Source organism: Mauremys mutica, chromosome 7 (genome assembly GCF_020497125.1).
Source record: "Mauremys mutica isolate MM-2020 ecotype Southern chromosome 7, ASM2049712v1, whole genome shotgun sequence".
Classification (NCBI taxonomy): domain Eukaryota; kingdom Metazoa; phylum Chordata; order Testudines; family Geoemydidae; genus Mauremys; species Mauremys mutica.
This window is the reverse complement of record NC_059078.1, coordinates 30,709,311-30,723,489: the sequence shown is the minus strand read 5'-3', so window position 1 is coordinate 30,723,489 and position 14,179 is coordinate 30,709,311. Positions and strand designations below refer to the sequence as shown.

General features: G+C 49.2%; 1 protein-coding gene across 5 annotated transcripts in view; it reads left to right on the top strand.

Annotated features, from left to right (window-relative positions):
- The first annotated feature begins 479 nt into the window (after window positions 1-479).
- NAA40 (N-alpha-acetyltransferase 40, NatD catalytic subunit) overlaps window positions 480-14,179 on the top strand; it is a 30,670-nt gene continuing 16,970 nt past the window's right edge. For 3 of the 5 annotated variants that reach the window (XM_045023469.1, XM_045023468.1, XR_006580990.1), the window contains exons 1-2: window positions 480-627; window positions 6,749-6,844. In XM_045023469.1, coding sequence (XP_044879404.1) covers window positions 622-627; window positions 6,749-6,844 — 102 coding nt within the window. In that variant the 5' untranslated portion in view covers window positions 480-621. Of the gene's footprint in view, window positions 628-796; window positions 924-3,690; window positions 3,962-6,748; window positions 6,845-14,179 lie in introns of those variants that run through there. The other 2 variants (XM_045023470.1, XM_045023471.1) reach the window with 2 other exon arrangements.

Sequence of the window (14,179 nt, the reverse complement as noted above, 5' to 3'; positions counted from 1 at the left end):
TTAAGTCATCCCTGCAGGGGCCCCATCGAAACTGTTCAAATTTGGCCCTGCAGGGGGTGTTCAGTCAGGGTCAGGGGGTGCAGGGAGGGGTAGGATGTCAGGGTATTGGGACAAGGTCAGGGTTTACGGGATGGGGGACAGAGTGGAGGGGTCATTCGCCCCATAGGGTGGGAGCATGTCCAGAGAGGGGAGCTTGGGCAGGGGGGGAGGGGTCTCTCTTGGCGCCCACACTGATGTGGAGGGCTGCTGGGCCCTCACGCGACGGCCACTAGCCAATCAGAAGAACGCTGTCCTCGCGCCGACCGTTGGGCGCGGTCTCGACCGTTAGAGCCCCCCTTGCCCGCGTTTGCGCATGCGCACGAATCTCTCGCGCGCCGGCGAGTTGTGCGCGGTTCTGCGCTTGCGCAACATGTCCCTCCCTTTTCCCGTATGCTCTTGGCTCCGCGCCTGCGCAGAGCGTGCCTCACTGCCCCCTTGCTCCTTCCTTCTCCGTCCGCGGGCTCCACGCAGGCGCAGTGTGTGCCTACCGACCGTTTTCTCTTCCCCCTTCGCCCCCTCCCCCTGTGGGTCCCCCCTCCCGCGGATTTGTGAGGAGTCGGTGGGGTCCCGTTTGTCGCCGCCATGGGGGTGAGTGAGGTCAGGGTCCCCCAGCCCCGGCGGAGGGATCAGGCCGGAGAGGGAGGGGAGAGGCCCGGGGTCAGGCGGGGGGATCCATGAGAGGGCTGTGAGGAAGGAAGGGTCCAGGTGGTCCTGGGGGGAGCATCCATGGAGGGGTTGTGAGGGGGTCTGGGGTTGAGGGAAGCCCCTGGGGTGTCACTGAGGGGGGTAGTTGGAGAACCAGGCATGAAGGAGTTGGCGGATCATGAAGGGGGGTGTCTCTGGGGGAGCACATGACGGAGTGTCCATGAGGGTGCCTGAGACCGGTGAGAAGGGGCTGGGGGCAGGTCTCTGGCAGGGGTGAGGAAGGTCCATGGGGGCATCTGAGGGGGGAGTTAGGAGGCCCATGGGGGGGTCCTGTGAGGTTGGAGCTGGGGGTGTTTGTCTGTGAGGGGGTAATTGAGGGGTCCAGAGAATAAGTTGGAGGATCCATGGGTGTGACTGGGCAGAGTGGGAGACGGGGAGGAGGTAGGTTGGGTTTCTGGGATGAGTCCATGAAGGTAGTCCAGGGAGAGGGGGTAGGACCTGGAGGGGGTCAACATAGATGTCATGGAGGGGGAGACTTGAGTGGAGATGGGAGGGTGTCAAGGGAGAGTATGAGCTTTGGGGAGGGCAGCTGGGGAGGCACATGGGTGGGAGACCTGAGGGAGGAACTGGGGATGATCCATGGAGGGGGATCTGGGAAGGGGAGAGCAGAGTGTTGAGAAGACTGAAGATCTAGGGATCAGAAATGGGAGAACAGTGAAAGTGGGAGTTGGGCAGTTCCATGCAAATGGCGAGACCTGTGGGGGCAGGGAGAGGGCCTCAGTGGGATAAGGGGGAAGTTGTGGATAAATGGTGAACAGGTGTGAAGAAACATATAGAAGGGAGAGGGTGATGATCTACATCCCCCTTGAGGACGGGAGGAGGTCATGGAGTGGGGGTCTGGATTCTCCTTGGATGAGAGGAGGCCATGGACTGTGCATTTACCTCTCTGCAGAGGGAGGGTGGCATAAAGGGGCCTGAGGGTTGTAATTCTTCCCTCCAATTTATCATCATATTCAAGCCCTGCTCCCAAACACCCAACCTACTCCAAAGTATGAGGTGGCCATAGTGTGTCTGTGTGTGTGCGCGCGCATGCATGCACACGTGCTCGGGCTGTACAGATGATGAACATACAAGCTAAAAAACATCTGTCAGTAAATGCGTGAGAGATCCTGGCTACACTGCACTAATGTCAGTTCTCAATGGATGGGATGACGTCTAATAGTTAAGGGTGCTTGGACTCCGGGGTTCTAGCTCTTGGAGGAGAGTGGTGTCGAGTGGTTAGAATGGATCCTTTTTGCAGCTCTAGGATGGGAGCTGGGTCTAGTGGTTAGAATAGGTGGGACACCAGGAACTGGTTACTTGCTATGTGATATTGAGTCATATCACTTCCCCTCTGTGTGCCTTAGTTTCCCCATCTATGTAATGGTGAAAATGCCTACTTCACAGCAGTGAGGAGTTGGAAAGTACTTTGAATGCCACTGTTAAAATGGGCTAAAGAAATGCAAAGCGTTATGAGCCACAACAAATTCTCTTCAGAACTGCTACTAAAGATTTGTCTACACTCACATTATGCCACTTTAACTGTATCAGTATATTAAAGCAGTACATCCTTGTAATGTGGATGTAATTAGACCAATACAAACATGTTTATATGGTAGAGTGTGTTGTCATATCAGAAGGGAAATAAGCTATACTGGTATAAGGCACCTTTGTTGTGGTATAATTGTGTCCACACTGCACTTGTACCCATTAAAAAAAAATCACAACCCTAATGGACAGGGTTACCCTGAGTCTAAAATAATTATTGCAAATAGGAGGATATTTATTGGAGCAAGCTCAAAAAATACTATTTAATTTATTATTGGATTTCTGTGCTTTAAGAATACTTTTCCTTGTCAAGTTGCTCTTATATATTCTGCCCCAAAAGTGGCATCAGGCTTTTGTGTTTGAATGAGATTCATAGACTCTAGTACTGGAAGGGACCTCGAGAGGTCATCGAGTCCAGTCCCCTGCCCTCATGGCAGGACCAAATACTGTCTAGATCCAGGTGTAAAGTTTTAGAGCATCAATCTCTTTATTTAAAACCAAATAATGTAGTTCTTTCTTCTCGCTGTCCACTTCAGAAGTGCAGTACTGAAGGGGAATAACATATTGGCTCAGGTAATATAGCCCTGAGAGCAAGCTCTCAGAAATAGTTTGCTTCAGATACATCCCTGAACTGAAATGCTTTGATTTTCTCTCCCTGGGACGCAACCACATGTATGGTGAAGATGGCTCTATTTTAGGGGAGAGGCTCATGCTTCAACATCTGTGGTGGAATGAAGACTTTTGTGGGTATTGGTCCCATGAGAAGAGGTGGTTTTTGGTGCTATAACCAAGGAATCTGTTCAGCCTTTTAAATGCTGACTCTCTCCCTGCACCTAGTTGTACATTGGGACCCAGAGTCTGTTTAAAAACACATATATCCCCCAACTCTCAGCAGTTGAAACCTCTGAAAATAAACTTTATGAAGCCCATTGGAGTCTTTATTTTCATTGGCCTCTAGCTGTTATAAATAGACTGCTGAGTTATTTAATTCGAAGAAGAGGCTTCTGCATGTGAGCCATGTTGACTAATTTTTCATGTGTGTTCTAGATGCTAGAGCATGGCATGGAGTCAGGTCTGACTACTGAGTTGTATTCCTAGCTCTAGAAGGAGAAGTGTGGCCCATGAGTTAAAGCAGGGAGTCAGGATGCCTGGTTTCTATTCCCAGTTTTGGAAGGGGGTGTAGGGTGCAGCGTGTTAGGACAGTGGGGTTGGGAGTCAGGACTATGGGGTTCTATCCCCGGGTTTGGGAGGGGAGAAGAGGAAGTGCTTAAAAAGAAAATGCCAGGCAGTTTATTTTTCTTTTGGCCACATTTTTGAAGTGTGGTAGTGTCTCTTCCTTCCCCACCTCTCCAAATAAATCACTCCTCTGAGTGGTAAATGGTTTCTGAGGTGAAAAGGTATTAAATCTTTATTCTAAAATTGTGTTCAAGATGTATGTTTGGGTCTGACTATAGCTAACTTAGCAGAATGCCAATTAACTTCAACAGCAGGGCTGATTGTAGAAGCAACTTTTGGAAAGTTTAAGGTTTTAAATCTAGGTAATTCTGGAAGAAACAAGCTAGGTTAACTTCAGCACCCACCCCAAGCCCTATCCTGTGAGTTTAGACCACGGCAGCATTAGCAGGGTTTTCAGTAATAGTGCATCATCCATGCTGTGGATGTTCCTTTCTGCAAAGTATGAAAAATTGAGGTAAGACTTTTCTTGTGGATCCCTGATTTCTAGGTGACATGATCCAAAGAGCAGTGCTGTGTTGCTTCCTCATTTAGATCACTTCAAGTTCATAGATGTCTTGTGTAATTTTGCTTGGTGCCTTCTGGAAGCATCAGATAGTGGCTACTGCTAGATGCATGGTACTGATGTCTGACCTTAATCCAGTCCAGCAACAGATAGGATTCTAGCTGGCCCAAACCATCTTTGTAATACTGAAGCTGGATTTTGCTCTTCAAAGCTTGTCCTAGGCCTTCCTGAAGCTGTGGTAGATCACACTGGAATTGAATCCTTCCATGGATGAGCTGTTTCCTCAACAATTGGTGCCATGTGTTTTTTGGCACCGCCCTGCTTTTCTTTAGTGTTAGGTGTTCATTTTTCCTGTGTTTTGTCCCAGTGAGCATTTATGGCTGGCCAAAGAGAAATCTCTCCCTTGTGCTCCACTAACCGGATGGCTCAGGAGATTGGAAATGAGTCTCTTACTTCTAGGTCATCAATTCCCATCTGGCCTTGGGTCAGGAGCAACTAAAAGTCATTCCCATCTGATGGTCTTTTGGAGGCCCCTGTGTAATGATTTGCTGATCTCAGTCTGGTCCCCAGTGAGCAAATGTTCACGTTACAGAAACAACCTCCAGCATTGGCGCTTGGCCTCTTTGTTGAGAGGTTGAAGATTAATTAAGCCATTTCCCTCTTTCTCCTAGTACCATGATGGCTGGAAACCATGTGGGATGCTTGCCTGCAGCTATCCGTCTGGGAACAAACAGAAGATTGACTATGCCAACCTGCACTTTCTCTCTCTCACAGACAGCTTTAAAAGTTACCTCTCTGCATTAGAATAAGGATTATTTCCAAATGAGAGAGTGGAGAATGCAAGTTACAGTGCAGTCCAGTGTAACTTCATTACTAAAATAAGGGATAGTTAAGGGTGAACTTACCTCTTGCCATAATGATTTTTTAAACTACTGGCAATCTTGCCCCGACTGGCCCCAGTCAGAATGGATAGCTGTTAAATGAAATAAGTGCTGAAGTTTGCTAATCAGGACATGAATCTGCCATGAGCCCATGCTCTCAATTCAGTGGGAGGAGTTTTGAATCAATCATGGGTGAAAGGGAGTTCATCCCAATCAGAGTGTTTTTCAGCATCCCCAAAGAAAGTACCCGTATCTGCTTTCCCTGGTATCAGGCAGCATAAAGTTGTGCATGCAAGCGACTAGGAATTTTCTCAATGTCAGGGTTTGGGGTTAAACAAGCAATTTCAGGAACGCAACTGTAGGTCTGGTCTGTGCAAAGGAGGTTCACGAGACACTCTGCTGCCATGTGTTTATGTAGCTTGCAGCCTGGCAACTTTCCTGCCTCACTTCCCCTTGGTTCATGTGCAGACTGAACATGTTTGCCAGCCACGTGTCAGGAGAACTGGTGTCCTGATTTGAACTTGGGTGGTTTATTTTTTTTATGTGAGCATTAAGGTTAAGCATAGTACTGGCTCACACCCACCAGTATTTAGTGACTTGCAGACCCAGAAAATAAATGACTTATGGCAGCATTTCCAAGCATGATTGCAGTAGGGTGAGTAGTGGAGCAGAGTAAAATTACTATTGTGATCCCTAAGTTGTGACATGAGTTAGATTCTCAATATTGATCTGCTCTACAAAGCATCAGTGCTGTGGGGAACAAGTGTCTCATGTCTCATAAAGAAGTTGCTTCATCTGGATGATCAGCTCCAAAGCAAATGCTGACCAGGATGCAGGGCTGCATGTACAGCGATTTCGAGGCTGTGAAGCAACCACAAATCCAACAGAATGTACAGCAACAGCTGTGCTAACTGCATAGCTCATCTTCCACCAGATGTCATTGTTTGCCTTTCTCCTCTTGTACTGAAAATCTATACAGTAAATATGCTTCTGTAGAGGTGTGTGCAGGGCATCCCTTTAAAGAATGGCATTTCCTCCTATGCTTTCATCTTATCCCAATATAGTGCTATCCCTGAAAGTCCCCAGCAATGCTTGGCACATGCTTCATAAATATTAAAAGATAGTAGTTCTTAATTTAAAAAAAAGGAAAACTTTAAATAGGCATATGAATGAAGTCTAAACAAGTTACATTAGAGTAAACAAGTAATTTCTTCTGCTTTGGGGATATAGGGTGGAATTATTTGATAAATTCCTAAAATCAAACGGGTTGTGTTTTATGAATCTGATCCTTAGACTATGGTTTTTCATGCCTGTGGGTCTCTGCTAGTGAAAAGAGTGTTTTTGTTTGACCATTTGTGGGCAGTATTTTAAAATAAAACTAATATAAAATATTTGCATTGATAGTTCAACCGAAAAAAACCCCAACAACCCACCTTGGTATAAAACAGTTTTAATTGGAAGCAGCTCTAAAATGGCTTTTTAAAGTCCCAAGTCTGAATTTCTGTGGTCTGTGCTGCAGTAACTAGAACGGTATTACTCAACAATATCTGATCTGTTTCAGTCATGAAACTTGGCATAATGTAGGGATGGGCAGACAGCAGCCACTGGGCTTCTTTCTGCAGTATTGCTTGCAGCTGTCCTTTAATGCCCTGTAGAGACTACAGATCTCTGAGTGCAATAGTGTGTCTTGATCAAGCAAATGACTCTTGGACCATTGCATGCTGAAATATGTAGTCCCTTTGGGCCAGACTGGCAGATTGCCACCACCCCTCAATTTTATGCCCATTATAGGTAGTGCCCTTGAGTTCAAGACAAGGTGAGGGTTGTCGTGCTGTAACCCTGAATCATTCTGTTTCAGAGAAAGTCAAGTAAAGCCAAGGAGAAGAAACAGAAGCGACTGGAGGAACGGGCTGCCATGGATGCTGTTTGTGCTAAGGTAGAAGCAGCCAATAAAGTAAGTGTCTCCTCCGCCCCTCCCCCCAAACAAGCGTTAACTCCACTCTATCATAATTTGAGGACTAGCTGGCCTTGAGATTGTTAATGGGGTACACAGAGACTAATGGTAGAGACCCAATCTCCCCCATGGGTTTGGGCAATTGAATAGCTCAGAGGATTAATATTAGGGGATGAGGAGCTTTACACCTCCAGCTTGTTGTGTCCTAAAAGTCACTACAGTCTGGTGGCCATTCCATGGTACGTGTGAAATGAGTTGATGGATCCATGTTACAGAAGCCGCCATCAACGCTGACACCAGTGTTGGCAGTTTCCTCAGAGACCAGGCATTGAAAGACTGGAGATTGAAATGCCACCTTCTTTCTACAGAGGGTCCCTACACATCAGGAGTGAGGAGTCCTTGTAGAGTTATGCAGGGGGGAGAGGCAGTGTTGTCTAGTAGATAGAGCACTTGGGAAACTTGGGCACAGCTTGGCCACTGGCATGCTGTGTGACCTTGGGCAAGTTACGTCCAAGCTCCTTGCCTCAGTTTCTCCCTCTGTAAAATGGGGATGATGATACTGATCTCTGTAAGACGTTTTGGTTTCTATGGATGAAAAGTACAGTAACTCCTCGCTTAAAGTCATCCTGGTTAATGTTGTTACGTTGCTGATCAATTAGAGAACATGCTTGTTTAAAATTGTGCAGTGCTGCCTTATAATGTCATTTGGCAGCTGCCTGCTTTGTCCACTGCTTGCTGGAGGAGCAGCCTGTGGGAGCTAGCTGGTGGGAGCTTGGAACCAGGATGAACTGTCAGCCCCCATCAGCTCCCCGTTCCCCTAAGTTCCCTGTGCAGCAGCCGCCCAGCAGGCTATCATTCACTGGCAGTTCAGCTGTCCCTTTCCCCCCTGCCATGTGCTGCTCCTGCCCTCTGCCTTAGAGCTGCTCTCTGGAGCCTCCTGCTTGCTGTACGGGGAGGGAAAGGGGGGCTAATGTCAGGGTGTCCCCCTCCCTCCTGCTCCTGCTCCCCGCTTACCCCATTTCCATAGAGCAGGGGCGGGACATGACAGGACTCAGGATGGAGGGAGCTTGCTGGCAGGAGCTGCTGTCTCAACTTGCTGAGCTATTTAAAAAGGAAGTGTACTTAAAGTGGGGTCAGCGTACTTAAAGGGGCAATGCGCATCTCTCTCTCACACATGGTGTGAGTCTCTGTCTCTGTCTGCCATGCTGTCTCCCCTCCCTCCATTCGTGCTGCCTTGTAGAGTATGAGGCTACATTAACAACAATGTGTTAACCCTTGAGGGCTCAGCCGATTGCTAGTTCATCATTTAGCAGTAAGGCATTCCCTGGGAAATATCCCACCCTCCGACTTCACCACCTCAACCAAGCTTCACAATCATCATTGTTGTGTACCAGTATTAAATTAACTTATACTCTGTGTGTGTGTGTGTGTGTGTGTGTGTGTGTATATATATAGATATAGATAATATAGTCTTTTGTCTGGTGAAAAAAAATTCCCTGGAACCTAACCCCCCTGTTTACATTAATTCTTACATGGAAATTGGATTCGCTTAAGATGGTTTCACTTAAAGTCACATTTTTCAGGAATATAACTACAATGTTAAGAGGAGTTACTGTACTATATCTGTGCATTATTACTATGGAAGAGAATATATTCTGCCACTCCCACATTCTATAGATAAATGGAATCTCTGGGGCGGTTGCTCTCTAGTGGTTTTCTATAGCTCTCATTGCCATATCTATGCACTTCCAATGGTAAATTAAATCTGCAGGGTGAGGTGCCTATCGGACTTCATGGAGTCTTCTGCTCTTCTCTCCTTAACCAAAGAAGGAGGAGAGGAAGGATGGTCTAGGGCAGGGGCAGTCAATAGGTGGCCTGCGGGCAAAATCTGGACCAGAAGACACTTGTATGGACCGCAAAATCATTTTATTTACTTACTATTATCATTACTATTATTGCACTGTGAAAAATATTTCTCTGGAGTCTGGACCTTGACTATATCTTGACCAAGAAATATGGACTTTGACAAAAAATAATTGACTACCCCTGGTCTAGGGGTTAAGAAAGTAGCCTGGAAGATCAGGGTTCAAGTCCCTGCTTGTGATCTTGGGCAAGTGACTTAGGCTTTGTCTACACTGACACTTTCATCGTTAAAACTTTTGTTGCTCAGCGATGTGAAAAAACACATCTTGAACAACAAAAGTTTTAACGACACAAAGCACTGGTGTGAACAGCACTTTATCGGCAGGAGCCACACTTCTGGTAACAAAGCTACCACTCCTGGTTGGAAGTGGTTTTATTTTGTTACCTGGATAGCTCTCTCCCAGTGATAAAGAGCGGCTACACAGCACATCTTACAACGGCGCAGCTGCAGCGGCACAGCCTCACCATTATAATGTGCGCAATGTATCCATAACCTTAGTCTCTATGCTTCCATTGCCCATCTGCAAAATGGAGATAATAGTAGAAGGGAGTTGAGAAGATAAATGTATGCAAGATTGTGAAGCACCCAAATACTATGGTGATGTGGGGGACACCTACCATAGAAAGACATTTATGTATTTTAACTTTCCTCCTGCCAGTGATTGGGTTCACCCAAGACTAGCCCGGAAAGGGTTAACAGGGCTCAGAAGGGGCCAATTAACCTGATAGGCCAGGAGTGGGCAAACTTTCTGGGCTGAGGGCCACATCTGGGTGGGGAAATTATATGCAGGGCAGGGGATTGGGGTGTGGGAGGGAGTGCAGGGTGCAGGAAGGGGCTCAGGGCAGAGGGTTGGGGTTCAGGAGGGGTGTGGGGTGTACAAGGGGTTCAGGGTAGGGAGGAGGGGTGCAAGGTGCGGGCAGGGAGTTGAGGGGCAGGGTGCAGGACAGCTCTGGGCTGGCAGTGGTGCGCACCGGGGCCAGGGCAGGCTCCCTGCATGCCTGCCCTGTCCCCGGCCCTGTGCCGCTCCAGGAAGTGCTGCAGCCCCTGGGAGAGGAGGGGCGGAGGGCTCCGCGTGCGCTGCCTTTGCTGCGCCTCCAGGTACCTCCCTCAAAGCTGCCATTGGGCGCGGTTCCCTTCTCCTGGCCAATGGGAGCTGCGGGGGGTGGATCTGGCCCGTGGGCTGTAGTTTGCCCACCCCTGTGATAGGCCACTCCTGAAGGAGGATTAGTCTTGATAGGCAATCCCTGATTGAGGATGGAGCCCAGGGAGCAGGCAGAGCTGGTATAAGGCCAGTGAGGGCAGAAGGAGACTGTGGTGTGGAAGCCTGCAGTCATTCTCTTGTCTTAGAGAGGGAAAAGGAGAAAACCTATGGGGAGAGTAGAAGCCCTGGGATTCTGTCTCTGAGGAAAGGACTTAACTAGAGAGGTGGTGGAGAAGGAAGCATGCTAGAGGTGGAGTAGGAAAAGGCTCAGGGAAACAGCAGCCAGGTTTGGGACAGTGCACACCTTGGCCACTGAGTCGAATGTCCCTGAGCTAGAGCCCAGACTAGTGGGTGGGCCTCAGTTCCCCTACCAGCCACTGGAGAAGTGGCACAGTCTGGGCAGTGAATTGGAAGACTGCCTGAGACAGTTCATATGGAGAGACTTTGATGCCTTGGAAGGGGGAAACCACATAGTGACCTGGCCAAAGGGCCAAGCCACAAAGAGAGAACACCCTGTATCATGAAGAGCGAGAGTACCCCAAATCCTGGAGTGTGAGAGGGGACACAGCATGAAAGATAGATAGTGGGAGTATCAGACCAGGGGGTATCAGACCAGGGAGTTCCATTCTCCAGATGCCGCCACAAGGAGACACCCCAGCAGTGAGTAAAGAACCCCTTTACAGTGCCAGTTATGGAGAAGATCAAACATGCTTTGTCTCGGAGGAGGGTCCCTGAAAGTAGTCAGACTACGGATCACACTTTTTAATCTCCTATGGATGCTCATTCCTCAGCTGAACTCCCACAACCAGGAGCACTCTATGCGCTTTTTAAGCCACATTGTTTCAGAGAAATCCAGCTGTCAACACAGGTCATGAACAGGGATGAGAACCCCTGTGTAACTGGCATTATTTTGCAAGAAACTGTCAGCATTTCATGTAGCACACTTAAACTTAGGGTATGTCCATACTGCAGTTGGTGTGTGAGATTGCAGCGTGTATAGGCTCATCTGAGTTAGCTAACACAGGTACCAATAGCAGTGAAGTCATGAAAACACAAGCTTCAGTGTGGGGTGTACAAGCCCACCTGGGCTCCTGGCTATGTACTCGACCAGCTGTCCTGCACTGAAGTCTATGCTGCTATGGCCTCACTGTTGTTGGTACCTGAACTAGCTAGATTAATGCTAGCTTGGGTATGTCTATACATGCTGCAGTCACACCTCTCAGTGCAGTGTAGACATACCGGAAGTAGTTACTAATGTCCCTTTTTACAGTCCTTTATAGGCAGAGTCCCCCTTTTCCATTGCTTGAAGTATACAGCCAATTAAACAAGTATGCCTCAGTGTATATTTTCACAGATCAGTGTTAAATGAAACACAGAAGGGTGTGTTAGAATCCTATCTTGTCTCTTACACAGATGGCTGTCAGTGTAGTGGCCTATCTGCCTACCCTGAATTCCCCTTTAGTTTCAGTTAGATGCACTATTTTTTGTTCTGTTTATTAACTGCTTAGCATTGCTGAGCACTGTTAACTGCTACTTCCCACCCTAGAGATGGTGAGTGGGTGACTTGATTGCTTCTTATGCTTTTGCCACCACACAAGAGTGCTTGTTGTTGTCCTGTAGTGCTCGTGTGCTAGAATGCTGGGCATTTTAGGAATGTATGCACTAATAATAGTAATTATAAAACACTCAGAGGTGCTTGAATGAGAGGTGAGAAAGGATGTTCTAGTGCAGTGGTCACCAACCGGTTGATCGTGATCAACTGCTCGATCCTAGAGGAGCACCCAGTCGATCGTGATCTCTGGTGGCACAGCAGGACTGCTGCTAAGACAGGCTCCCTGCCTGTCCTGGCCCCACGCCCGCTTCTGGAAGCAGCCAGCATGGGTGAGGGGGCAGGAGTCTCCCTCCACACGCTGCTCCTGCCTGCAAGCACCGCCCCCGCAGCTCCCATTGGCCGGGAATGGAGAGCTGTGGCCAATGGGAGCTGCGGGGGCGGTGCTTGCAGAGATGGCCAGCGTGCGGGGGTGGGGAGGGGCACAGGGACACATTGGCCCCATCCAGGAGTGGCGTGGGGCTGGGGTAGGCAAGGAGCCTGCCTTAGCGGCAGCCATGCTACACTGTCAACTGGAAGCCACTGGAGGTAAGTGCTTCCCAGCGGGAGGCCGCACCCCAAGCCCCAGCCCTGACCCCCCTTCCCAGAGCCAGCACTCCCACCCCCTCCTGCACCCCAACACTCTGCCCCAGGCCTGACTCCCCTCCCAGAGCCAGCACCCCATACCCCCTCATGCAGTCCAACCTCCTGCCCCAGCCCTGACCCCATCCCAGAGCCAGCACCCTGTACCCCACCCTGCCCCAGCCCAGAGCCCCCTCCTGCACCCAAACTCCCTCCTAGAGCTTGCACCCCTCACCCCCTCCTGCACCCCTGCCCCAGGCTCAGCCCAGAGTTCCCTCCTGCATTGCAAACCCCTCTGCTCCAGCCCAGAGCCCTAACCCCTAACCCCGCCCGGTGAAAGTGAGTGAGGGTGGAGGAGAGCGAGTGACGGGGGGGAAGAATGGAGTGAGTGTGGTGGGGCTTTAGGGAAGGGGCAGGGCCTCTGGGAAGGGGTGGGGTAGATCCTGGGTTGTCCTTAAATTAAAAAAGTGATCTTGGGCTTAAAAAGATTGGAGACCACTGGTCTAATGGTTATGGTGTTAGCCAGGGATTTAGGAGATTAGTTCAGTTCTCTACTGTGTCCCAGGCTTCCTCTGAGACTTTGGGTAAATCACTGTATTCCTCAGTTTCACCACCTGTAAAATGGAGGTAACACTGCCCTGCCTGATGTGTGTTATGACGATAAATGCATTACAGATTGTGAGGTACCCAGATACTATGGTAATGGGCGCCATGTAAGTTCCTAAGGATATGTCTACACTTCAGCCGTACAGCTACAGCTGCAGCTATGCTGCTGTAGCGTAGACTCTTCCTACATCAACAGAAGGATTTTTTCCCTTCAGTGTAGTTAATCCACCTCTCCAAGAGGCAATAGCTTGGTTGATGGAAGAATTATTCCATTGATTTAGCCATTTCTACAGCGTGGATTAGGTCGACCTAAGTATGTCACACAAGGCATGAAAGTTTTCTCAGTCCTGAGTGATGTAGTTAGTCCAGAGGAGGGCAAACTACAGCCTGGGGCCTGCATCTGGCCCTCCAGATGTTTTAATCTGGCCCTCGAGCTCCCGCCAGGGAGTGGGATTGGGGGCTTGCCCCACTCTGTGCGGCTCCCAGAAGCAGTGGCATGTCCCCCCTCTGGCTCCTACACGTAGGGGCAGCCCCCAGGGGGCTCTGCATGCTGCCCCCGCAGCTCCCATAGACCGGGAACCATGGCCAATGGGAGCTGCAGGGGCGGTGCCTGCTGACAGGGCAGCGCACAGAGCCGCCTGGCTGCATCTCCACTGCTTTTGAGGTAAGCATCACCCAAAGCTTGCACCCCTGACCTTCTCCTGTGCCCCAACCCCATACCCCCCAGCCCTGATCCCCCTCCTGACTTCTGAACCCCTCAGTCCCAGCCCAGAGCACCCTCCTGCATCCCAACCCCCTCATCCCCAGCCCCACCGCAGTACCTGCACCCTCAGCCCAGATGTGGCCCTCGGGCCAAAAAGTTTGCCCACCCCTGAGTTAGTCAATCTGATTTTTAGGTCTAGACCAGGCCTTAAATAAGAGAGAGAGAAAGACAGTGGATTTTTCTTGTTTATCCTTGGTTTTGGCTGTAGAATGGAAGAATGGTTGAGTCCAGCCTCCAGTAAGGCTGCGAATGGAATCAAGCAATTAAGCCATCATGAAGAATGTATTCAAAGACAATAAGGAATCTAATGTGCAAGAGCAGCAGTGGTTACTGTAGCAGGTAGGGAGGGGAACGCTGTGTCTCTAAACATGAATGTGGCTGAGAGACACTCTAGTGTTCTGTAAGCAAAGAAGGAGGCCAAGATGTGCCATATGCCACTTGCCGACTGTCTGACCTGTGGCTGTACTATGGTGCCCTTGGTTCTCAGAAATCCATTCCAACTTGGCTTTTAAACTCAGCTAGCAGTCTAGAAAATGAGCTGTGCCCTGTAAAGTCAGCCCATGAGTTACCATTTTAGCTGCAGAATAAGCTACTGCTCTTCTCTTTGCCATGGCGCTGATCCCTCACTCATTCATCTCTGATTGGCGTGCATGAAGAGAATCCAAACAATC